Genomic DNA, 21,685 nt, shown 5'->3' on the forward strand with positions numbered 1-21,685 from the left:
GAGCAGCACAGGCCACGTGCAGGTCTGCCTCCCCGGCTGGGGGCTCCCGCTCTCCACCAAGTCCCCTGCGTCCACACGGCAGACGGCCCACAGGAAAGGGTACTTCTTGACATCCCTGAGCCTCCTCTGGGCTGCACGTCTCAGGCCCTAACACTGGACCCTCCACAAGGAAGCCCGGGAAGCAGACAGGAGGGATCCAGGCTCCCCAGTCTCCGTCCAGCTCAGCCCGACGCCAAGGCCCCTGGCTCCCTGCCCACTTCCCGAAAGCAGCAGTCCCCTGGCCCCACCCAGTTCTTCCCAGAAGCCGAGGGACATGGACAAAGACAAGTGGTGCATGGGGCTTTCCAGAGCTTTCCTGGCTCAGACTAACTCAGCGGCCATTCAACACTTTCCCCTGAGGCTGGCTGGGGAGCAGAGCCTCCCCACAGCCGGGCACGTCAGCATCCACACGTGAGCGCCGGCTGGGGAAGCCGGCCTGGCTGCAGGCCCCACACTGAACCTGCCTAAGGGCCGGGGTTACTTCTGTCCGGCTGGACCTGTCGTACCACCCACAAAGTGCTCTTCCGGGAGAGCAAAACTAAACGGAGGCCCGAAGCTGACCCCAAGTGCGCGGGGCTCAAAAGCACGGAGGAGCTGCCCCAGGCTGGGGAGACACTGTGGGGCCCGGGGAACAGGGAGGAGGCCAGGGCAGTGCTACGCGGCCGGGGAGCAGGCGGCTGTGCTGCTGCGAGCTCCACGGGCCCTGCAACGCTCTCAAAGCAAAAAGTGACCATGGGCAACAGACATGGAAGCGGCGCGGGCGGGGCCCTGAGCAGGCAGCCCGCACCCAGCGTGCGGAAGGAGGTCCCAGGAGCTGTCAGAACGGGCTCGGCCACAAAGAGATGAAGCTGAAAAGAGGCTCATTTAAATGTTCGGCCAAACAAAGGTGGGGGTGGCGCAGGCCGCGGACAGCGGAGGGCACGGGCCGCGCTGTGCCCCCAGGAAGGCAGCGAGGAGGCCCTGGCACAGACTCCCCGGTCAGCACTGGGAGCCCCGCAGCCTGTGGCTCCTGCCCCTCCACCCACGTGTGCGTGGATGGCTCACGAACCTGGCGGCCACCAACCACCTTGATCTTCTTCCGTCCCGCTTGCTGCTCCCGGGCAGGCCTCTTCTCACGTGGCAGGGACGTGCTGCAGAGGTCTTGTGCCTGAGGGTGACACGCTGTGGTCCTGGCCGTGCCCTCAGAGCCCCCAAACCCCGTGACACTTCCGGGGCCCACAGCTGGGGAGAAGGGCCCCCTCCTGAGTCGGCACCACTGGCCTCCCTCATGGTCGCAGGCTCAGGGAGTGGGCTCACAGTGAGTGCAGGGCGTGGATGGCAAGGGTGGGGGGCTACCGCCTGCTGTGCGGCGGGGCTCACCCCAGGGCCCCGTGGGCAGGACAGAGAGCGGTGGGGACGTGCCCAGTGGCAAGGAGGGTGGCCAGAGCTAAGGGCTTCAGCGCAAAGGTTCCAGGTGAGGAGCTGGGCCCCTGCAGCTCGGGATCCCAGAAAGGGCTGGCCTCTGGTGCAGCATGAGCTGAACACTGCCTGGCCCATGTCAACCCCTAAAGAGCCCACAGGGGCGTGTAGGGGGAGCCCCAGCTGAGGGCCTGGCGCGGGGCGGGCACAGAGCGCAGCCAGGTGGCAGAGTCTGGGGGCTCTGTGTGTCTCTGGGGCCCCCGCACCTCCTCCTCCCCAGGGGAGGCCTTGTCCCCAGGTCCTCCAGCCGGCTGCTCGCTGTGCTCTAGGGCGGCCAGCAGTCCCACAGGCCTCCGGTGGGTGAGGCCAAGCTCCTGCTCGTACTCCACACACAGGGTGCTCTCGGCGTCCCTGGCGGCAGGCGACCCTGGGAGAGCACAGGCATCAGCAGCAGAGCCCACAGCAAGGGGTGGGGGGCAGGGTGGTGGGGGGCGGGGCCAGGGCAAGTCAGGTTCCCCCCTAACCCAGCAACACTCGGGCTCAGCCAGGCACTCTGGTCATTGGACCAGGCCCCCCCCTGCAGGGCGCCCCACCAGCCGTGTCGCCCAGGCACACGCACCCGCAGGTCTCCGCCTCAGGCTGGGGACATGCACGTCCAGACTCTTGGCTTTCCTGGTGGAGAGGGGACCAAGCGACACGGCCACCGTGACGGTACCTTCTCCCTCACCCAGACTTGGGGCAGCAACCAGGGGGGCTGGCACGGGCATCTGCACAGTCACAGGGGGGTTGGGGACCCTGCAGAGACCCTTTCCCTGGATAGGGCGTGAGGGTATCACCAGCTGGGCATTAGAACTCACAGTTTTCTGAGCAACACGGAAGAACTGGGCCACATCCCGAATGACGTGGCCGAAGCTGTCGTACACCTTGACGTGGGGGCGCACCCAGGAGGGCAGCTGGGCCCTGGCGTCCGCATGGGCGAACCTGGCAGGGGATGGCTGTCAGCTTGGGAGCTCCACCCACCCCACAGCCCACAGCCCACAGCCCACAGCCCAGGCCCGGACGTGCTGAGGGAAGGACCAGTGCCCAGCTGGTGCCCGAGACGCTGCGGGGCAGGGGTCTTGTGCGAGCCGAGGAGAGCCACACCTATGGTCACAGAGGAAGATGGCCCCGTAGTCATGGCGATGCCGAATTACCCGCCCGATGGCCTGGTTCACAGCCCTGGACGCCTGCTGTCGGTACCACTCGTGCCCAGAGAGGACCTGTTGGGGGGCAGGGCTTGGTCACGGGGGCTCCACCCCTTCCTACCCAACCCCACACAAGCCTGTGGCCTCTCACCTGGCCTCCAGGCCCACCATGGCCCTTCAACTCGTCTAGGAACTGCATCTTGAGCACAACCCGGGGGTCCATGCGTGGGGGGTATGGCAGGCCTGTGACGATCACACCTCGGCCGTTCATGTCCGCGAAGTCTAGGCCCTCGCTGGCCTGGGGGGCAGTGGGCACACTCTTCCCCCATCTGCCTACGCCCAGACCCTCGGAGGCACAGGCATCCACATACAGGTGGGGAGGGGGAAACCTCCCACCCTGGGCCCGGCTGCATGTGGAATTCACAGCCCCCAGGGCCTCTCACATTCACAAAACCCCCGCCGTCCTTCCCACCGGCAGCCCAAGGGGGGTGCTCACGCCCAGTGCCTAGACCCACTGCTTGTCAGACTGCCCAGAGAGGGACGGTAGGGCTACGCCCCCCTAATGCGTGCTTGCTGGACTTGAGGCCCCGGGGAGGGGGTCGGACTGGCCCATCCCACCGTGTCGCAGCCCCCGGGTCACAAGCTGCGAGCTTTGCCCCAACACAGTCCACCAGACAGGGGCCGGTGAGTGTGGGACCCAGACCCTTGGTAGCCTTACCTTCCCCCGGCACACGGCCAGGAAAACGGCCCCGCTGGACCCAGTGGAGGCAACTCGTGTATAGTAGGCACCCACCACCTGGGAGGAGAGACTGCTCAGCCCCTTCCGTTTGTGGGAGCAAGACCCCAGGTTCTCACCCTCCGAGATGAAGGCTGGGAGGTGGGCCCCCAGATTCTAGGAACTTCCTCAGGGCACGGGTTCCCAGGCTGACCCAGAGCCTGCTCAGTATTTCCCAGAAAGCACGGGGACCCCAGGACCAGGGGGCAGAGGAAGGGGGAGCCTTGCTTTGATGTCGGCCCCTCAGACACAAGGCCTAGTGCCACCGTCCCCATGCCCAAACTTCCTGAGAGGTGACAGGTGAGGTCTGCGTGAGCCTGGAGCTGGCCAGAGCCCCTGGTCAGGGACAGTGGCCAGCCGGAGGCAGCCGCAAGGGGCAGTGTAGCCCCAAGAGCTCAGACCTCTGAGAAGCCACCTTTGCTCCTCGGCTCCACAAACATGGGCTTCAGGGCCTCCAGCTTCCTGGCAAAGTCGTGGGCCTGTGAGAGGAGATGGGGAAGGGGACGCCTGTCATGCCTGTCAGATCTCAGACCAAGGCATGTGCCCTGGCCCCGCCAGACCCTTGGCTGCTTGGGGCTCCCCTCCTACCCCAGGACACACGGAGGGGGGACGCACCCGCCAGAACTCCAGGCTTTTCTCCATGACGGGGTAGGAAGGGAAGAAGACCAGGAGCCCATGGGGGACCACGCGGGCGATGTTGCCTGGAAGGGCCGTGGCTGTGCTCAGCAGGAGGGGGTGTTCACAGAGGCCGCCAACGTTCCCACCAGGGAGAGCAGGCACGGCAGGGAGCCCCGGATACCCGGGAACGGGGTGGGAGCCCAGGACAGAGCTCAGGGCTTCCCACGGGCACTCACCTAGCGCCTTACCCAGGGAGGACAAGCATGCATCAGAAAACCTGCACAAAGCCAAAAGCCCACGGTCACAAGGGTCCTGGCACGTGGCACACGGCCCGCCAGCCCACCTCCTCATCCACCAGGCCCCCTACCGTTTGTCAAAGGCAGAGCTCAGCTGGGCTCCATCGGGGCCTTTGGGGACGATCCCCACCCAGATCTGCTGTTTGCCGATAACGTGTGGGTTCTCCAGGCAGACAGGGAAAGGGCTGGGGGCAGCAGGGCAGCCCCTGTGAGGTCCTGAACCCCAAGACCCTCAAGCTGGGGCTGGCCCGGGACCCCCACCCCCACCCCCACAGGGCACGGGGCAGCCCTTACATCTGCATCTCCAGGGCAAAGGAGGACACGGGGGCCAGCGTGCCGCTGGTGAGGATGATGGTGCGGACGCCCTGGCGGACCAGCTCTCGCATGCTGTGGCCGGGGCTGAAGCACCAGTAGCTGAGCACCTTCCCTAGGGGGACGAGTGTGAGGCGGGGCTGGACAACGGAGGCCTGCCAGAGGGGCAGCCCGCCACAGGCGGCCGCTGGGCCCTGCACCCCACGTGCACAAGTCTGAGCAAGGGGGGCCTGCTTGAGCCCTGAGCTGAGTACCTGGGCTGGGGCCCTCCTTCCTCCCTCAGGCGTCCTGGGAGCGTAAGCAGATCCAGAGTGGGCCCCCAGGGGCAGACACTGGGGTCACCTCCAGGAAGGACAGCCAACCCCAACCCAGACTTGCACCGAGACTGACACGTGGCCGAGGGCACAAAGAGCAGGCATGGCGGCTGCCATCACGGGCCCCTGGCCAAAGGGCATAATGGGAAGGAAGCAGAATCCAACCTCTGCTCACAAAAGAGAGAGCAGGAGCCCACGTCCCCCCCGAGGCAGGTGCCAGCAGTGACGTCACAATCAACAAGGTTCACAGGGAGGCTGCTGGCCCTGGAAGCTTAGGACACAACAACAGGACATGCAGAACAACTTTAAACAGGGGTCTGCAGTCCAGGCCAGCTCATGGCCAGCAGGGTTGTTACCAGGAAAGAACAAACCGCTTTCTGGGGCCAGAATAGCCCTTTCCACCTTCGGGTCGGGATCGGCCCTGTGACAGAGAGGGCTGTGGGGGCTGGGAGCTGTCTCTTCTCCACGCAAGGCCGGGGGTCAGGGCCGGCCCCCCCCACACTCACTTATACCCTAGCTTCTCGGGAAGGTCAGCAACAAACCAACTTCCTACAAATGCCCAACCCAGGGAGCGGCTATTTCTGAGAATTCACGTGCTCTCCGAGGCACACAGAACACAAGGGGACACCACGCCCCACTTGCCCTCATACCTGCACACCCCGCCTGTATCAGTGTCCCATGGGGAGAGCATGCAGACGTGGGGGAGGCCTCGGATGCTGGCATGAACCGCTTCCTGTGACCTCACAAACAACATGTGAAGGGTGCACTGGCCTCCCCGCCTCTCACGGAAGCTACTTCCTGTTCTGAGAGGCCAGGTGACCCGCCAAAGTCACACCGTGACCCTCCCCAGTTGGCGCTGGCCTTGCCCATGTTCCCAGCCCTGCTTTTCCTGTGGAAGGGCGTGGCTCCAGGAGGGACTGCAGCCGTTAAGTCTGGAAGGGGTGTGCTGGTGGGGCTGGGGGCTGGGCCTGGAACGCGGGCAGGCGGGGCTGGGCCACCAGCCACACCGAGGAAGGGCCAGCACAGGAAGCACACCTGACCTTAGGACCCACTGCCCCACATGTGTCCTGCAAAGCCCACTCTAAACGCCAAGTTGCAATGGGTGCTGAACTCTGCCTGGTATGGCCAGGACACTCGCCGGGGCTGGACGCCATGGGCACACGCACCTTGGCCAGGAGAGGCTAGCTTCACACCAAAGCCACAGGATGTCTGGCACAGCTCTAGGACACGCAGAAGCCCGTGAGACCAATAATGTGGTGAGAGGGGCACGGGGGGCTAGGCCTGACCTCACGGGGGGGTCAACAGGACTGGCACCAGAGGAACCCGGGTGGCCATCAGAAGGCAGGCCTCTCTCAGATGGGATCCTGGGGCCTGAGCCTGCCCGGCCTGTGTCCACTAGGTAGGACGGCATTTGGGCAGCCCACCTGTGCTGACGGAAATGTGCCCAGAACTTCCTGTGGTCAGACCCCTTGTGGAAAAGTTCCAGCAGGTGACTCTGGGTAGGCTCCGGGCCATCGGCCGGCTCTGAGGTCTGTGTCCAAGGGCTCTAGCCGGGGGTGAGCTGGGCGGTCACTAGGAGCAGGCTGCACTCAGGGCAGGGGGCCTGGAAACCCGCAGCTGGACGTGGGGTTGCACTAGGGCGGAGCAGGGAGTGTGATCCGGGCCCCTCCTCCAGGCAGTGTACCTTGCTTTCTGGCTGCTGTGCTGTTCCAGGCGCCTGACCACTGAGCTTTCCGCTGGTGACCAGCATCAGGGTGGATATGTACCTGGAGGGGCAGAATAGGTACCGCGAGACCCAGCCCAGGAATCCCACGTCCTGGGGGCAGCTCCCGCCTTGTAGGACCGAGACCCCCACCCAGAGCTTCCTGCCCAGGAGGCAGCCCCTACCTTGTAGGACTGAGACACCCCAGGCCCCACCATGGAACCAGGCACGCCCTCAGCAGGGTCTGCACTGAACACAATCTGGAAAGCAAGCATGGGGGACGTCAGCAGGACACAGTGGAGGCCACCACTCCCGCCGAGCCGCCCCCACACAGGACACAGATGCTCAGGCCACGGTCATCCCCTGCCCCAGCTCTGAGCTGGCGGCATCCCCAGTGGGGCACTGCAGGCTGAGCGGCGGGGGCTCACACCTGTCTGTCCCCTGCCCCGGAAGGACCCCTGCCCTGCACCCAGAGCCGTCCCTGCAGGTGCCCTCCTCGGCAGCCGATCCGCATGCTCTCACAGGGTGCAGGCCTGGGCAGTCGGGGATCCAGGGAAGGACTTAGTTCACCCCCAGAAGTAAAAGGACAAAAGTGATTCCTAACTCAAGTAACTACAGCTGCACTCCCAGCCAGGCAACGAGCTGAGAAAAGGCAACACTTGGGTAAATCCTGGCCTGGGGAAGAAGGCCCGGGCACTGCACATTACAAACACCATCGTGCTCTACTTAGAATGCTGACAAAACCAGATGACAAACTTTTAGAGCTAAGAAGAAAGCTAAGTAAGACAATACCATAGGAGACCAATAGAAAAATCAGAAGGGGGTGCCCCGTCCTGCCTGATGCCTGGGCCCACGGTGGGGCCATGCCAGCAGCCCTGAGGACCACCGGTTTCCTATCGGGACCAGCTCAGCGGGTGAGTGGGTCTCACGCCATCCCGGGGCACGTCTGCTCTTGTCCTGTGGCGCCCGCCCTGTTCCTCCTGCAGCCTGGCTCCCGCAGTCTTCAGTCTGGGTCAGCTACAGACCCCCTTTCTCACATTACCTTGAGGGATCTGAATACGGGGAGGTGCAAGCTCTTCAGCCCGGCGGGGGTCCCATCGTGCAGCCCCTCGTGTATTTACCACGGGCTGCCGTCTGGCCAGCCCACTGACCCACTGAGGTTCCAGGGCTGGCCCAGGGCACCCCCCTTCCCACAGGAGCCAGCTCCGGGATGAGCGACCGCCCGGTCACACCCCCTCCAGCTGGAAGGGGCACAACGGAGCAGGGAGCAGCCCACGGGTGGCACCAGGTAGGCAGGGACACTGAGCCGTCTGCCAGGCCTACTTGGAGCAGCTGCCGAAGGAAATTCCAGACCAATGCAGTGACGGGCGCTTGGGCTCCAGTGAGTCTGCGGGAAGAATCCTGCCCCGTAAACGGGCACTCTGGGCAGGGGAGGGGGCTGCACAGGCCTGGGAGTGAGGGCCAGGGGCTGCAGGGCTGCCTCAGAGCAGGGCACCCAGGGAGGGGCCAGAAGTCGTAGTCCAGGGCCCGCTTATCTGCAGGGACCCTGAGAACAGTGGGGAGCACAGGCGGAGAGGAGCTCAGGGGGAAAGGCCCACCCGGCAGGAGCTGCAGACGGGGACCAGGTGCCCAGAGACCCGACAGTCACAAGGCGCCATGGCTCCAGGCAGCAGCAGTCTGGGCCTACTGTGCCCTCACAGAAGTGCCGGGAGGACGGCAAGGCAGAGCCTAGCACCTTCGGGACAATGCCTGCCCACACTTCACATGGAGTGTAACACGGAGCCCCCTGGCACTAAATGACAGCACTGGTGGGGCCTCAGCGGGTCTGTGGGATGCGCACCTGAATCTCCCTGGGCTGCGGGATCACCCCCTCCTGGTTCCACCTCCCCGCCTGCCGGCCCTCCCCAGACCTCCTGTGTCGGGCTGCACAGACATGGGGCAGCCACACCACAAACAAGGCTGGGCACGGACCCAGGGCCCTCTAGCCCTCTGAGCCCTCACGAAGCGAGGGGGCACCCTGAGTGCCAGGGCCTCCCCGCCCTGGCCATGCAGCGTGAGCACAAGTGCCCGGAAGGCAGGTGCTCGCACCACAGAGCACGAGGCCTCCTGTGTCTTGGCTTCACCGAGGACCTCTGGCCACTGAGAGTCGTCTTCAGAAAGGCCTAGCAAGGTGAGAGAGGACCCTCAGCAGCCGGCCAGCAGTCACCCAACTGAGGGAAACAGAGCCTGGCTCGTCCCCTTGAACTAAGGAAATGGCTCAGCCAGACCCGAGGACGGCTGGACATAGGTCAACACACTAGGGGGCAGGAAGCAGCCATGTCCACAGTCCCTGAGGTGTGTCCTGTCCCCACTGGTTGCCTGGCCAGGATAAGTGAGGGTTTGCATGTGGCCGGGGGGCTCAGCGAGCCCTGGGGGCTGCCCCCACCCCAAAGTGGATCCCAGAGGGCATGCTGACCACACCTGACGACTCTGAACGCCAGCCCCATGGGCCCCACCTGGGCTCACAGGCATTGCCCAAATACACTCACCCTAAAAGTCTGAATGCCTCTCTGGGTGGGCTGACCCACGGATCAGATACAGGGCTGGGAGACAGAATCTATGCCCCTTCATTCTCTGATGGGCTCATGCTTTGACTTTCCTCTGAAAAGCTGGTTCAAGAAATAACTTGAGAAAAGGTGAGGGCAGATGGTGAGGCAGTAGCTAATAAGCCTGTATGAAAACCAGGGGACTCTGCCAGGCCTTCATCCCACCTGGCCCTTGAGCACGTGCCCTGGACAGGACTGACCAGGGCAGCCGAGCACGGCCCTCTGCCCCAAGGCCTGGTTTTCAGGGCAAGAGGAAATGTGCTTCAGGGGCCGTTGATTCGAAGCCTGTGGTGCGAGCACTTTGGTCTTGCCCCATGTCTGCCATCGGTTAACAACTCCAGGATAAGAAAGCACCCCCTAACTTCCACCAGGAAAAAAGACACTGTGTCCTCGCCACAAGCCCGTCCCTACCTGGAGGATGTCCGAGAGCTTCTGCAAGCCTGCTGTGTTGGTGAACAGCCCCGCGCCTGTGGGAGCAGCAGACGCTGGCCATTCCACGTCCCCACCAGGGGCGGCACCAGACCCTCCGCCCTCAGGGGCTGCGAGCAAGCTCGGCCTCAGCCCGGTGCTGGTGCGGGGCATGCCCTTGGGGGTCAGCAGGATGAGAAAAGAGGCTCTGTGGTCAGGTAAGGGTGGGACTGCCGGGCCACCCCCAGGGCCCAGGAGCATAGCAAGGCTGGTCATCCGAGATGAGAACGAGACCCCACCCAGCAGAAGTGGTTCCGCAGTGCCGCCTCGGGGTGGAAACAGGATGGGAGGTCTTAGGAGAGAGGCTGGCGGGACCCGTGGCTCACTGACCCACCAGGTCCCTCACCACTCTTCCTTTAAAGGGGCTGACCAGGAAACAGAAAAGCTGGGCTGTGCTTTACAAAACACACGGCCACCCAACGGCACTGATGCCCCAATGTCGCAGTCAGAAAGGGAGCTCCGGGGGTGACATTCCTGCCTGGGGCTGTGGCAGGCTGCGACCCTGAGTCAAGGCCCAGTGTGGGGGCCAACACAGCCACGGGCTGCAGGGCAGGCTGGGGACTCACGTCCTGCCAGGTGCTGGATGATCTGGTCCAGGGAGTCGAGGATGCAGCCTTTGGTCTGAAACGTTATCTGGGCCTCGGCAAACAGCTCGAAGATGTAGCTGTAGAGGAAAGAGGCTCGGGCGGGGCGCCGGGCTGCGCTCAGGGAGCTGCTGACAGCCGGGGGCTTTTGAAGATCCCTTCCCTCAGACACGAGCACCAAGCCCTCTAGAGGCCAAACCCAGAGGGGAGAGGCCTGTGCCCTGGGGAGCCCTGAGTGCTGAGGAAAAGGCAAGGCCCCAAGGGCAGCTCTGGGAGGCCGGTCCTGCCTTCTGGGCCACGGAGGTATGGGCAGGGCTGGCCAAGGAGCCTGGCTCGTCTGGGAAGCAAGTGGGAGCCCCGCGAGGCTCTGAGCAGAGTACAGCAGACGGGCTCAGGAAGAAGGCAGCCAGCAGTGCTCCAGCACATTCTAGAACATTCCACACCTCCAGAACCAGAGCCTGGATCCCAGCACAGCCATCGGCTGTGCCCTGAGGAGAGCTACAGCCAGCGGCAGGCCATGATCCCTTGTCTGCCTTTGGGAAATAAATCCAGCTGCCCTGTGCCTGGTCAGAGCTGTCTGGGCCTGTGGAGGCTGCAAGGGGTGGCTGATGGGAAGATGCAGAAGGAAGCGTCTCGCGCTAAAGGACTGGGCCAGCAGGGGAGGCCCGGGCCAGGAGCCATGCCTGTACCCACAGTAGCCCCGAGGCTGCCACGACCACCTAGTGCACAGACCCCTCGTGGGCCTCCAAAACCCAAACAGACCGCACAGGCGTGGGGGCAGGGCAGGCGGACCACCAGAAGGACAGCCTGGCACACCCACTGTCCTTTACCTCCCTGGCTTGGTGACACCACTGTGGTCCCCAGGCAGCTCCACGGCATCGATGGCCCCCTCCAGGCGAAGCAGGATCACTGCAGGGCAAGGGATCGTCAGGTGCCGCCCGCCCAGCTACCGGCAGTGGGGGAGGGCAGCACTCACTCTTGAGCTTCGCGATGTCCTCCAGCTCCATGTGCAGCCCTGGGAGAGCAGCAAATGCATGGTCACAGTCTACTTCCACCCACTGCGCCCCGAAGAGCCAGCACTCGGGCTGGGTTCCTGCCTGTCCCCCCAAGCAGGCGTGGAGCAGATAACCCCAGGCAAGGACACGAGGCTCTGAGATCCCTACAGCCCGAACGTGGGCCCGCAGCAGCAGTGCGAGCTCAGGACACGTTGTGGGCACGCTCAGGCACGGGGCTGCACTCCCTGCCCTGCTCGCCCGAGACCCAGGATGATGACTGAGCCAGCAACAGAGGGCTCCCGTGCCCGCATGGTGGGTCTTGAGAGACCATCTCCCATGAGAGGAAACCAAGGCTCCTTGGAGACATGGCTGATGCCGGGTGTGGGGCAGGAAGCGTGAGTGAGGAATAACCCCGACTCCCCATCAGCGCCTGGCAGGGCCGTGGGAGCAGCTGAAGAGGGGACCCCTCGAGTTCAATGACGACGAGGCTTACAATGGACTGAGACCACTGTCTGCGCTTAAACACAAGTACCACTGACAACACTGAACTACTCCCCTCCTGAGGGGACAAGGGATCGATTACAAGTCAGGAATAAATTCAAACTCCCAAATGAACGCTGGAAAAAAATCAAGTACCCATCCTCCTTTTCCTGTAAGAATGGTAGCACCAAGCAACAACTGAGGAAAAGAACATCTTTATAAAATTCTGCCTCCTGGTAAACTGAACAACACAGCTGGCACATCACCCTCTCTCCATCCCGCAGCACTGAGCACGACGACATTCCCAGGGACATGGTGAACGGCAGCCCCAGCACGCCTCCTGACGGGAAGACACGGCTCTGCTGGCACCTGGCCCGCCAGGCGAGGCCTCAGGAGAAGCCACGGTGTCTGCGGCCTTCTGTGCCAGCGGCCTGAGCGAAGCCAGGCGCACAGTCTCCAGGAGAGACTCCAGGGGCTGCCTGTTGGCCACAGTGGCTACGGAGACAAGCTCGAACCAGTGGCCCACACCCTCGCCAACACTGGTCACTGCCCCCCCGCTTGGCAACGGCCGCCCCGCAGGGTGTGCACGCTGACCGATGGCAGGTCTACTCTGAAGAAGCGGCTCTCCCAGGGGCGCGTGGGTGGCACAGCGGTTTTAAGCATCTGCCTTCGGCTCAGGGCGTGATCCCGGTGTTGTGGGATCGAGCCCCACATCAGGCTCCTCCCACATCAGGCTCCTCCGCTATGAGCCTGCTTCTTCCTCTCCCACTCCCCCTGCTTGTGTTCCCTCTCTCGCTGGCTGTCTCTATCTCTGTCGAATAAATAAATAAAATCTTTAAAAAAAAAAAAAAAAAAGAAGCGGCTCTCCCAATCTTCTGCCCAATTTCCACGGGGTTGTCTTTTCCTCAAGTGGTAAGAGTTTCTTACGTGTTTTGGATACAAATCCCGTCAGACACATGATCCACAGGAAATGCCTGCCGTCCTCTGGGCTGTCCTTCCGCTCCAGACGGCGCCCTCTGAAGCACAAAGGGTTATTTGCAGCCACGGCTGGTCTCTCTCTTTTCTGCTCTGTGCTTGTGAGCTGGCGGCATTTCTTCTTTTCTTTCACTTTTTATTTATTCATTTAAGTCATCTCCACCCCCACTGCGGGGCTCGAGCTCACAGCCCCGAGAACACGCGTCACACGCTCCACTGACCGAGCTGGCCAGGCGCCCCCGTCAGCGTCACTGCCCTATGCACAGCGTGGAGAGGGGCACTGCAGTGAGCGAGCCCCTTCCAAAGAGGACCGCGTGGGGAGGAGGGGAAACAGCAAGCAGCGAAGACCCCGATGCAAACGGTCTCAGCCCGGGGCCCAGGCAACACCAACAGTCCTGTCACAGGGTCGGCAGCTGGGCACGTGGCAGCGTGTGACGAGAAAGTGCATCCATGTGCTCCTCTTCCCAAGTCCCAGAGCCCCAGGAAACCCATGAGAAGAGCAGACGCCTCCCAGTTAAGGCACATTCCACAAAAGGCCTCCCTGGCCCTCCTCCACACTGTGAAGGGCATCGAGAACGGGGGAGTGTGAGAAAGTCAGACCAGGCTGAGGGGAGGCGGCTAGCGCCCCGAGGTTTCCTGGGACACAACAAAGACATCGCATGAAAACGAAGGATAGCAGCTACTTTATGCCCATTAAGACAGCCCTTTCCAAAACAAAACACACATCCCTTCAACAACCGAGAAAACGTTCAATTTCACTTCTGAGAGAAAAGCAAACCAAAACCATACTTAGAGAGCCGTTTCCATCTAGGAGACCGGCACACATGAAAAGCCTAAGGTCGCGCTCTGCTGGCGAGGCTGTGCACCCGCCACGCGGGGCCCAAGGTTCAACGGCACAGCAGCACGCTTCCTGCCGACCAGCAGCCCCGATTCCTGGAACTGACCCGGAGGTGCGTCGCCCGGTCACAAGCTCTGCTTGGGATTACAGGATGTTGGAAACAACCCAGATGTCATACAGATGGACACAGGACGTCCACTGGGGGGAGGCAGGAGGCGGAGAAGGGGAGCCTCTGTGCATGGAGGCCTCTGCAAGGCGCACTAGAAATGAAAGCAGCAACATGCAAATGCGCGTCCACAAGGAACAGCGTGGCCCATGTGCAGAAACTAACCAGAAACTAACAAGACACTTCTGTCAAGTACCTTGACTTGCAGAATCACAGTCATGTTTCAAACACCCAAGAAGAAGCCCAGTAATAAAATCAATGAGGAGAAACAGGGAATAAGAAATGACCCTAAAATGACAATGCAGCCACCGTGGAGTGGGCGGCGGGGGGACAACCAAGGACTCCCCAGTGATCAGAGTAATGACAGGAAGGGTACAACCCTCAGCTCCGGGGAGCAAGTTTCCTTCATCACAGGGGGGCAGCTGCTGAGTCTTCCGGGATCCAACCAGTAAGCGAAACGCTGAGCACAGTGGAAGCCGGCGTTCTCACCAGCACAGGAAGGACGGAAACACTGATGAGGTCGGGGAGTGAGTGAGAGCGAGACGCGCGGCGCTGGACGGAGCAGGAGTGTGCATGGGGCCGCGAGCCTGCACACGCCGGCGGTGCACGCCCGTGCTCTGCAGATGAGCAAGCCAGCTCCCTACCGGTTCAGAAATGAGAGGCATCGAGAGGAAGACTCATGGCTTTGTGAACATTACAGCAATCATTAACTCAGGAAGAAATCATTCACGGATGCCATAGACTGCTGACGAATTACAAATGGCAGAACAGTACCTTCACAGCAGAAAAATGGGGCAGTCATTACTTAACAGGGTAATCGAAGTTGGTAACCCCAATAATGCAGGGGCCGACTCCACACTGAGCAGGGAGCCCAACACGGGGCTCCATCCCAGCACCCTAGGATCATGGCCTGAGATGAAGACAGCGGCTTCACCGACTGAGCCATCCAGGCGCCCCTGGCTTTCATTCGTATAAAGTTTATACCGCCTGGGAAAGTATGGAAAGGTCTTTAAGAAATGCTGGAGAGGTTGGGTGGTACCTACTGCCTGGTCTGTGAGGCCCCAAGAAAACTCTTAAAGAAGTTCATATTGTCCCCAAATGATGAGCTGGGAAGACTTGCCTCCAGGACCCCCAAGACCACCTTGCAGCCCGTCTCTCCTCCCGCCTGTAGGCTCACCGGAGTCAGCAGAGCCCGCGCCGAAGCCCACGTGGAGCTCGTCTTGCTGGGCCGCCTTGGTCTGCTCCTCCAGAACCTGGTCTACGGCGTCCAGTCCAGAAGCCAAGTCATGCGGAGTCAGGTCAAAGGACGCTGTTTCCTCGCACATCTTCTCCTGGGAGCCCAAACACACCATGCTACAGCCCAACAGGGTCAGTGACGTGGGGATCCAGGAAGCCAAGGTGGCGGCAGGGGCGCAGGGGTGCAGAAAGCAGAGGGTCCCCCAAGCCCCACCCCACGGTCTCTAAGGCCAGGTCACAAACTGGTCCCAAGACAGCCAAACAACCACACTAATGTCTGAAACTTCATAACTGGAAAATTTCCCAACAGAATATAGATTTCTAGGGGCGCCTGGCTGGCTCAGTCAAAACGGCATGTGACTCTTGATCTCGGGGTTGTGAGTTCCAGCCCCAAGTTGGGTAAAGAGATTACTAAAAAAAATAAACTTAAAAAAAATAAGGATCTCTGGCTTTTATCAAAAGTCCGATCTGGCCCACTGGGCCTATCGTCTCCCAGGGCAACAAGTGCTTGGAACCAAGTGGGAGCTTGAGGGTGGCTGCTGCTGTCCCAGGACACGAGGCTTCAGAGGACCCACATGGCCTCCCTCCCACACCCTGCTCAAGGCCAGCCATTCCTGGAAACACAGGGCCCTGAGCAGAGGCCATAGGCATGGCTGGGGCAGGGCAGAGGCGATAGGGAGGGGCCGGCTGTGGTCACCAGGGGGCAAACATCAGGCCAGGCGACTACCAAGGGACAAAGAGAACGAGACCAAGGGGGGCTGTGAGGGTTTTAGGTGGAAACGCACCACAGGGCCGGCCAGTGTATCTAACCCAGGGCTTGGACAGAAAGGTGTGCACTGCTCTCTGCAGGGACGCGGAGGAGGAGAGGTGTGGCAGAAAGACCACCCAGACACTTACCACATTGTGAGCTTCGTCGAAAATCACAATTGTCCCCTTCAGGTCAATGCTGTGTGCCCGGCGGCTCTGCAGCAAGAGGGGAAGGGTGCAGGGCTGGAGGCAGGGCAGACAGGGGAAGCCCCACCCATACCACGGCCACCTGGCTCTACCCACCCACCACCGAGCTGGACGTCAGGTGGCCCTCTTGGCAACACTCACACAGCACGAGGGAGCGGGGGCCCGACCCCACACCAAGCATGCCACACAGCCATGGCATGGAGGATGCCCAAAGCAGGGCTCGGCCTAGTGTTTACTTGGGGAGGGGATGAGGTGACCTGGGTGGGGTCAACACTAGTACCTCTTTGCTTCAACTGCATTTCTGTTCAATTTTCATAAAATTAAGCGCCCATTTTAAGTGTGAAGCTGGGTCCTGACAGATGTAAGCACTGCGTTGCCACCACCCAGAACAGGAGATAAGACCCACTCCCCTCCCCTCCACCCGTGACCTCTGACCTGCTCCTTGTGAGCAGATTTGCCTTTTCTAGGCTGTCCTGGAAACAGAGTCGGGCAGCAGGGCTCATCTGTCCAGCCCACAGGCAGTGTGTCGCCGGCAGGTGGCCACAGCTCAGCCCTCCTCGCTGCCCGTGGTGCTGCTTAAGGGGCACCCGCCTGCCAACGGACGGGGCTGCCCCCGGTGTCGGCCCTAGTCAGCAAGGCTCTGGAGCCAGTTCCTTCCCGCGGGCGTGCTTCCAGACCGGCGCACCCCCTCACACACCAGCAGCCGAGGCTGAGCCCTGCACGGCCACGGAGCCTCAGCGGACACTGGTCACATTCTGGGGGGAACGCAGGGTCATCCCCCTATGGTTTTAACCCGCGTTTTTTTGAGACTAGTGGTGCTGGACGTTCTCCACGCACAGGCTGAGGTGGCCGGCCCAGCTCTCTTTCTCGGGGATTGCTGGTTGAGTCACGAGGGCGCCACACAGACTCGGGCACAGTCCTCTCAAAGACGAAGGGACCACGAAAACTCTCTCCCTTTGTGACTTGCTGTCATTTTCCTAATTTTCCATGCTTTTTAAGAGTTAAGGCTCTGAATCATGGTAAACTCCAACGTACTGGTTTCTCCCTGTGGCTGGTGCGTGGTGTCTGAGCTAAGAAAGCTCGGCCTGTCCTCCCTGCTCTGTCCTGGAAAAGCTTTCCGTTTCTGGCTCTTACGTTCGGAGTTGTGCTGTGTGAAGTAACGGCTGAAACTCATTCCCTTCCAACAGATATCCAATGATTCCAGCACCAATTTTTAGGGGAAAAAAGCCCAAAACCTTTCCTTCTCCCGCTGAAATACCTAGGCAAGTTTGCTGAAAACCAACTGCCCACGTGTGGGGGTGTCTTGGCGTCACTACTGTGCGATCTTGGCCAGTGGCTCGGTCGATGTCCACACCAAGTCCTGGAGCCCTCCAACTCTGTCCTCCGTCAAAACTGCCTGGCCCCCCTTCCATTTTTGCGTTCCCAGGTCAGTTTTAGAATCGCCTTATTAGGGGCTCCATACCTGCCCTGGGGCGGGGCCTGGGCCAGGCAGCTGGGCTGACCGCACAAGTCTGCGAGCTCACGTACAGCCACTCCACAAACCCCCACTCTCTGTGCCGGAGTCTGCACTGCCTCAGACCCATGCTCTCCCACTCCCACTCTCCTCCTCCCCGCGGCTCCAGCGGCTCGCTCCCTGCCCCCTCCTTGGCCCCAAGGCTGCTCCTCGGAGACTTCCCTGCCCTGCGGCACCTACTCCACCCTCCACGCTCCTCTCCCCTCACCGCCACCGAACACTGAACACTACCAACGCCCTGCCTGCTCGTGTCTGTCCACCCCACGGCAGTGCTGAATGGATGAATCAGCAAGGGCCCAGACAGCAGCTCACTCGCATGTCACTGTTACATGAAGGACAAGTCACTGCACACGTGGACCGTGAGGCCCCCACGTTAAAACAAGAGGGGTGTGTGAAGATGGGTGTACACACGCATCCCGAGACGACTGTGAGGGAGGGCAGAAGCACACTCTTGGAGCTGCCTCACGGTGCCCAACTGCAAAGAGAGAAGCTGAGCCGCCAGGACAAGGCCAGGGACTGGCCCTGGAGGCACCCATGGGGTCTCCTCACTCCTCCAGCCCACCCACTCTCAGAGAGCTCAGAACAACAGACCCAGGGTCCCAGGGTGGTCACAACTGCGCCCAGACCAGGGAGGGAGGCCGAGTCCTCACACACATGCCTGCTGCTCTGAGGGTCTGGTCTCAGGAACTGAACCGACAAAGGCTCTGACAGCCCCTTACGAACCCAGGGACGCCCCCTTGATATCCAGAATCTTCAGCTATGTGGGCTGAGACCTCACCTTGGCGTCCAACAAGTAGTTGTAAGGCATGAAGATGATGTCGGCTTGCTGCTTCAAGTTCCGAGAAAGGTAGTACGGACACAGTCTGTGGAGAGGAGGGACGCACGTGTCAGAGCCAGGAGGGAGGTTCAGGCCCTCGGAGGGGCTCCCACTGGCTGAGGGCCTGTGGCCAGGCTGGACGCTGTGCCCTCTGATGGGCAAGCAAGAGGAAGGAGCCTCATGCTGCACGGGGGCTCAGATGGGAGCCGGGGGCCTGGGGACCGCACGAAGGCTCACTGTATTACAGTGTACACCACCAGTTTTCAACCATGGGAGTGGATCAGCTATTTAAAAATCTACATAAACAAAAACCCCAATCCTATTCCTGGTTAGAGAAATGCGGCAATCACAAAGGAAATGCTCAGTCCTGTCTTAAACACAACTCAAAGCCCTGAAGCCGTAAGAGGTCGACACAAAGATCAGAACAGCAAGCGTGTTCTGTGGAAACTAGCCAAGTAGAGAAGGTCAGCACTATGTCCGCTGGCTGCTGGAAGCCGAAGTGAGTCCGTCAGGAGGCCAGGGCTGCCTGTTGGCACAGTGGTCACCTTGGGAGGCAAGGGGAGCTTCCTTGCTTCCCCCATATTCGAAACCATTTGTTTCCACACCGAACAACCGTCAGTCGTGTGATTAGTCAACGCAGCAAAGCAAAGGAAATGGCGTGCCCAGCTTCATCGTGCCAGAACCTGTGCCAGAAGGACGCGACCGCTGCTGCCTGGCCACAAGGGTCTTACTTGTGCTTGTTCCCACTTCGGACCAGGTCCTCGATGTCCAGGATGGGGGTAGCCAGCTCCTGCTCCAGGCTCTTCTCTGGGGATACACGCAAGAGTAAAGACATGTCCTCAGGCCCAATGAGTCCCTGCAGACTCCAGAGGGATGCCCAAGCAGTTACTCTCCCTCCGGGCAGGACTAGGGCACCCAACCACCTGGGGACTCACCAGAGAGAATTCCTGCCCTGTGAGTCTCAGAATGACCTTGGAAGGACCCCATACCCAAAGTAATCCTCAGAGAGCCCTGCTCTATACTTCAGAAAGTGGCTGCTGGCCTGAGACTGAGCATTAATAGGAAAGGGGACCCCTGGGGACTGGAGGAGTGTGCGCAGTCCCTCAGCCTGTCTCTACCAACCCACACATCCCCAAGGCCGTGCCCTGGAAGCATCTGTTCTATAATGAGGCTTTAGTCTGGCAGCAAGTGGCTTTCTCTCTTCACTTCCCCCCACACGTCAACGGTGCAGGAGCACAGACCTGAGGCAGGGCAGATAGGAAGGGTGGGGGGCTTCAAGGTGGAACCCACCTGATGCCTGACAGACCCAGGGCCCCTGCCTCATGATGGCAGCCCACGAGAAGCACCACTCCCTGCTAGCTGCCCAGGTGGCCCGGGGCAGAAAGGTGCTCAAGAAGGGGCACAAGCCCATACTGGGGCCCCAGGAACCCTCTGAGGAGCTGCTTTAACCCAGGCGCTCAGGAGCCCATACCCAGCGGGCAGGACCAGGGCTCTCCTTGAATACACACCCCAGAGCCCCAGGGCAGCCTCCTGTGGAAAAAGACTCTTGGCTCCCGGCCCCACTGTGGCAGGTACCAGGCCCGGTCCTTCACTGCAGAGGCCAGAACACACCTTGATGGTGACCAAACCGCAAAATGCCCCCAGGGACAGCAGGAAGAGAAGAAGAAAGAACTGTGCGCTCCACAGCAACAGAGCAGCCAATCCACAGGCTCTGTAGCAGGTTAGCCTGGAGCTCAGCAGCCTTCCTGAAGGACAGGGGGGCAACAAGAAGGAGCAGGGGAGGCTGAGAGGAGAGAGTGGTGAAGGGGCTCCAGCCAGGGTGGATCCCAGTATGTAGACACTGCAAGTCGTTGGCAGGGCCCTTCGCCTGCTCCCCCAGACAGAGGTGGGGCAGAACTCGAACTCTGCACCCCTCTCCTTCCTTCCACACATGCCTCTCCTCCTCTCGGACCCCTTCCGGAATCTCTGCTCACTCTCCCCAAGGGCTGCGCAGCTGCTGGCGATGCCCCCTCACATCCCATGTCACGGGGGCAGAGGAGGCTAAGACACAGCAACGATGTGCGGCGGACCTCCAATGGGACACCAGCAAGAGCCAGAGCAAAGCAAGGAGGCTGGGGACCAGGTGAGACCAATGAAGCCTGGAGCCAGCAGGACAGCTGCGACAACACCCTCACTTTGCCATGCACGGCCCGGGACAGTGGGGTGGGGTCCACAGCACAGGGGGCCAGCACACACCTGCTCCAGCATCACCTCCACTGTGGGCTGAAAGTGCCCCTCAGCTCCCACCCCTCCTCTGAACTCCTGGCCCCTTCCTGTTCCATCACCCACCAAGTACAGTAAAATATGCTGCAGCTGAGGACAGTCCGAGTGTGGGACAGTGCAGGTGCGGACAGTGCAGGTAAGGGGCTCTATAGCTGCGGGGTGGTGCAAGACAAAACAGTGCAGGTATGGGGCAGGCCAGGTGTGCGGCGGCGCAGGTGTGGGGCGTCGCAGGCGTAGGGCGCTGGAGGTGTAGGATGCTGCAGGTGAGGAGCAGGGCAGGTGTGCGCCGGCGCAGGTGTGCGGCGTCTCAGGTGTAGGGTGCTGGAGGTGTAGGACGCTGCAGGTGAGAAGCAGGGCAGGTGTGGGGCAGCGCAGGTGTGGGACACTGCAGGTGTAGGGCGCTGGAGGTGTAGGACGCTGCAGGTGAGGAGCAGGGCAGGTGTGCGGCCGCGCAGGTGTGGGGCGGTGCAGGTGTGGGGCGGTGCAGGTGTGAGGCAGTGCAGTTACAGGTGAGCAGCAGTGCAGGAAAGGGCTGGAGAGTAGAGAGCTGAACCACAAACAAATGTGGAAAGGTGGCTGGAAAAGTTCCCACCAAGTGTTGCTCAAAGGCTCTGGTATGTGGTGAACAGGACACCTGCAACTCACCCCTTTGCCAGGTATGTGGGCAGAGGCAGCCACAATGGAGCAAAAGAGAGATGACTCCGTTTTGAACATCACGGACGTGACCCCAAGGCCCATGCAGAAGCAGGATTGACGTGGGAGGGCTGTGAGCAGAAGGTGGACAAAGCAAAGGGGGGAAAATGCCTTCAGAGCCACCTGACACCCACAGGCCTAACACAAGCAGAGCAAGCGGAGCAAGTCCGTCAGCAGCCTCCAGACCGGGGCAAGAGTCAACACCAGGACACAGGGGCTGGCAGCTGCCCTCATGCAGGGACACCGCAGGCCAGGCTGGTGCCCGATGCTTCCCATGTACCCTTCACTGCTGTTCCGAGGGTTCTCGGTGCCACCAGACCAGACAACAGAGCCGATAAGAAGGTGGTGAAGAGCGAGCTCCAGGGACAGGGCACAGGGATGCCTATTACTGGGAGGTGAGGGAGCCCCAGTTCAGGGCTCTGGAAGCAAGCACTGCCCTGGCAATGCCGGGCACCCCAAACCGCGGCACTAGTGCCCTGTG

At 61.3% G+C, this 21,685-nt stretch overlaps 1 protein-coding gene across 6 annotated transcripts in view; it reads right to left on the reverse strand.

The window, feature by feature from the left end:
- Window positions 1–21,685, reverse strand: part of RTEL1 (regulator of telomere elongation helicase 1) — a 29,408-nt gene that overhangs the window by 2,844 nt on the left and 4,879 nt on the right. For 5 of the 6 annotated variants that reach the window (XM_087853424.1, XM_087853423.1, XM_087853422.1 and 2 more), the window contains exons 7-28: window positions 18,981–19,056; window positions 18,211–18,295; window positions 15,863–15,928; window positions 14,907–15,060; window positions 11,252–11,290; window positions 11,106–11,184; window positions 10,258–10,355; window positions 9,635–9,957; window positions 6,824–6,898; window positions 6,621–6,702; window positions 4,605–4,737; window positions 4,382–4,495; window positions 4,251–4,291; window positions 4,012–4,097; window positions 3,798–3,875; window positions 3,340–3,417; window positions 2,773–2,919; window positions 2,581–2,696; window positions 2,295–2,418; window positions 2,057–2,204; window positions 1,704–1,864; window positions 1,088–1,186 (exon numbers count right to left, since the gene is read on the reverse strand). In XM_087853424.1, the coding sequence (XP_087709550.1) occupies window positions 1,088–1,186; window positions 1,704–1,864; window positions 2,057–2,204; window positions 2,295–2,418; window positions 2,581–2,696; window positions 2,773–2,919; window positions 3,340–3,417; window positions 3,798–3,875; window positions 4,012–4,097; window positions 4,251–4,291; window positions 4,382–4,495; window positions 4,605–4,737; window positions 6,621–6,702; window positions 6,824–6,898; window positions 9,635–9,957; window positions 10,258–10,355; window positions 11,106–11,184; window positions 11,252–11,290; window positions 14,907–15,060; window positions 15,863–15,928; window positions 18,211–18,295; window positions 18,981–19,056 (2,402 nt within the window). The remainder of the gene's footprint in view (window positions 1–1,087; window positions 1,187–1,703; window positions 1,865–2,056; window positions 2,205–2,294; window positions 2,419–2,580; window positions 2,697–2,772; window positions 2,920–3,339; window positions 3,418–3,797; window positions 3,876–4,011; window positions 4,098–4,250; window positions 4,292–4,381; window positions 4,496–4,604; window positions 4,738–6,620; window positions 6,703–6,823; window positions 6,899–9,634; window positions 9,958–10,257; window positions 10,356–11,105; window positions 11,185–11,251; window positions 11,291–14,906; window positions 15,061–15,862; window positions 15,929–18,210; window positions 18,296–18,980; window positions 19,057–21,685) is intronic. The other variant, XM_087853426.1, reaches the window with a different exon arrangement.

This window comes from Ursus americanus, chromosome 22 (genome assembly GCF_024610735.1).
Source record: "Ursus americanus isolate L20-20 chromosome 22, mUrsAme1.1.p, whole genome shotgun sequence".
NCBI classification, from domain to species: domain Eukaryota; kingdom Metazoa; phylum Chordata; class Mammalia; order Carnivora; family Ursidae; genus Ursus; species Ursus americanus.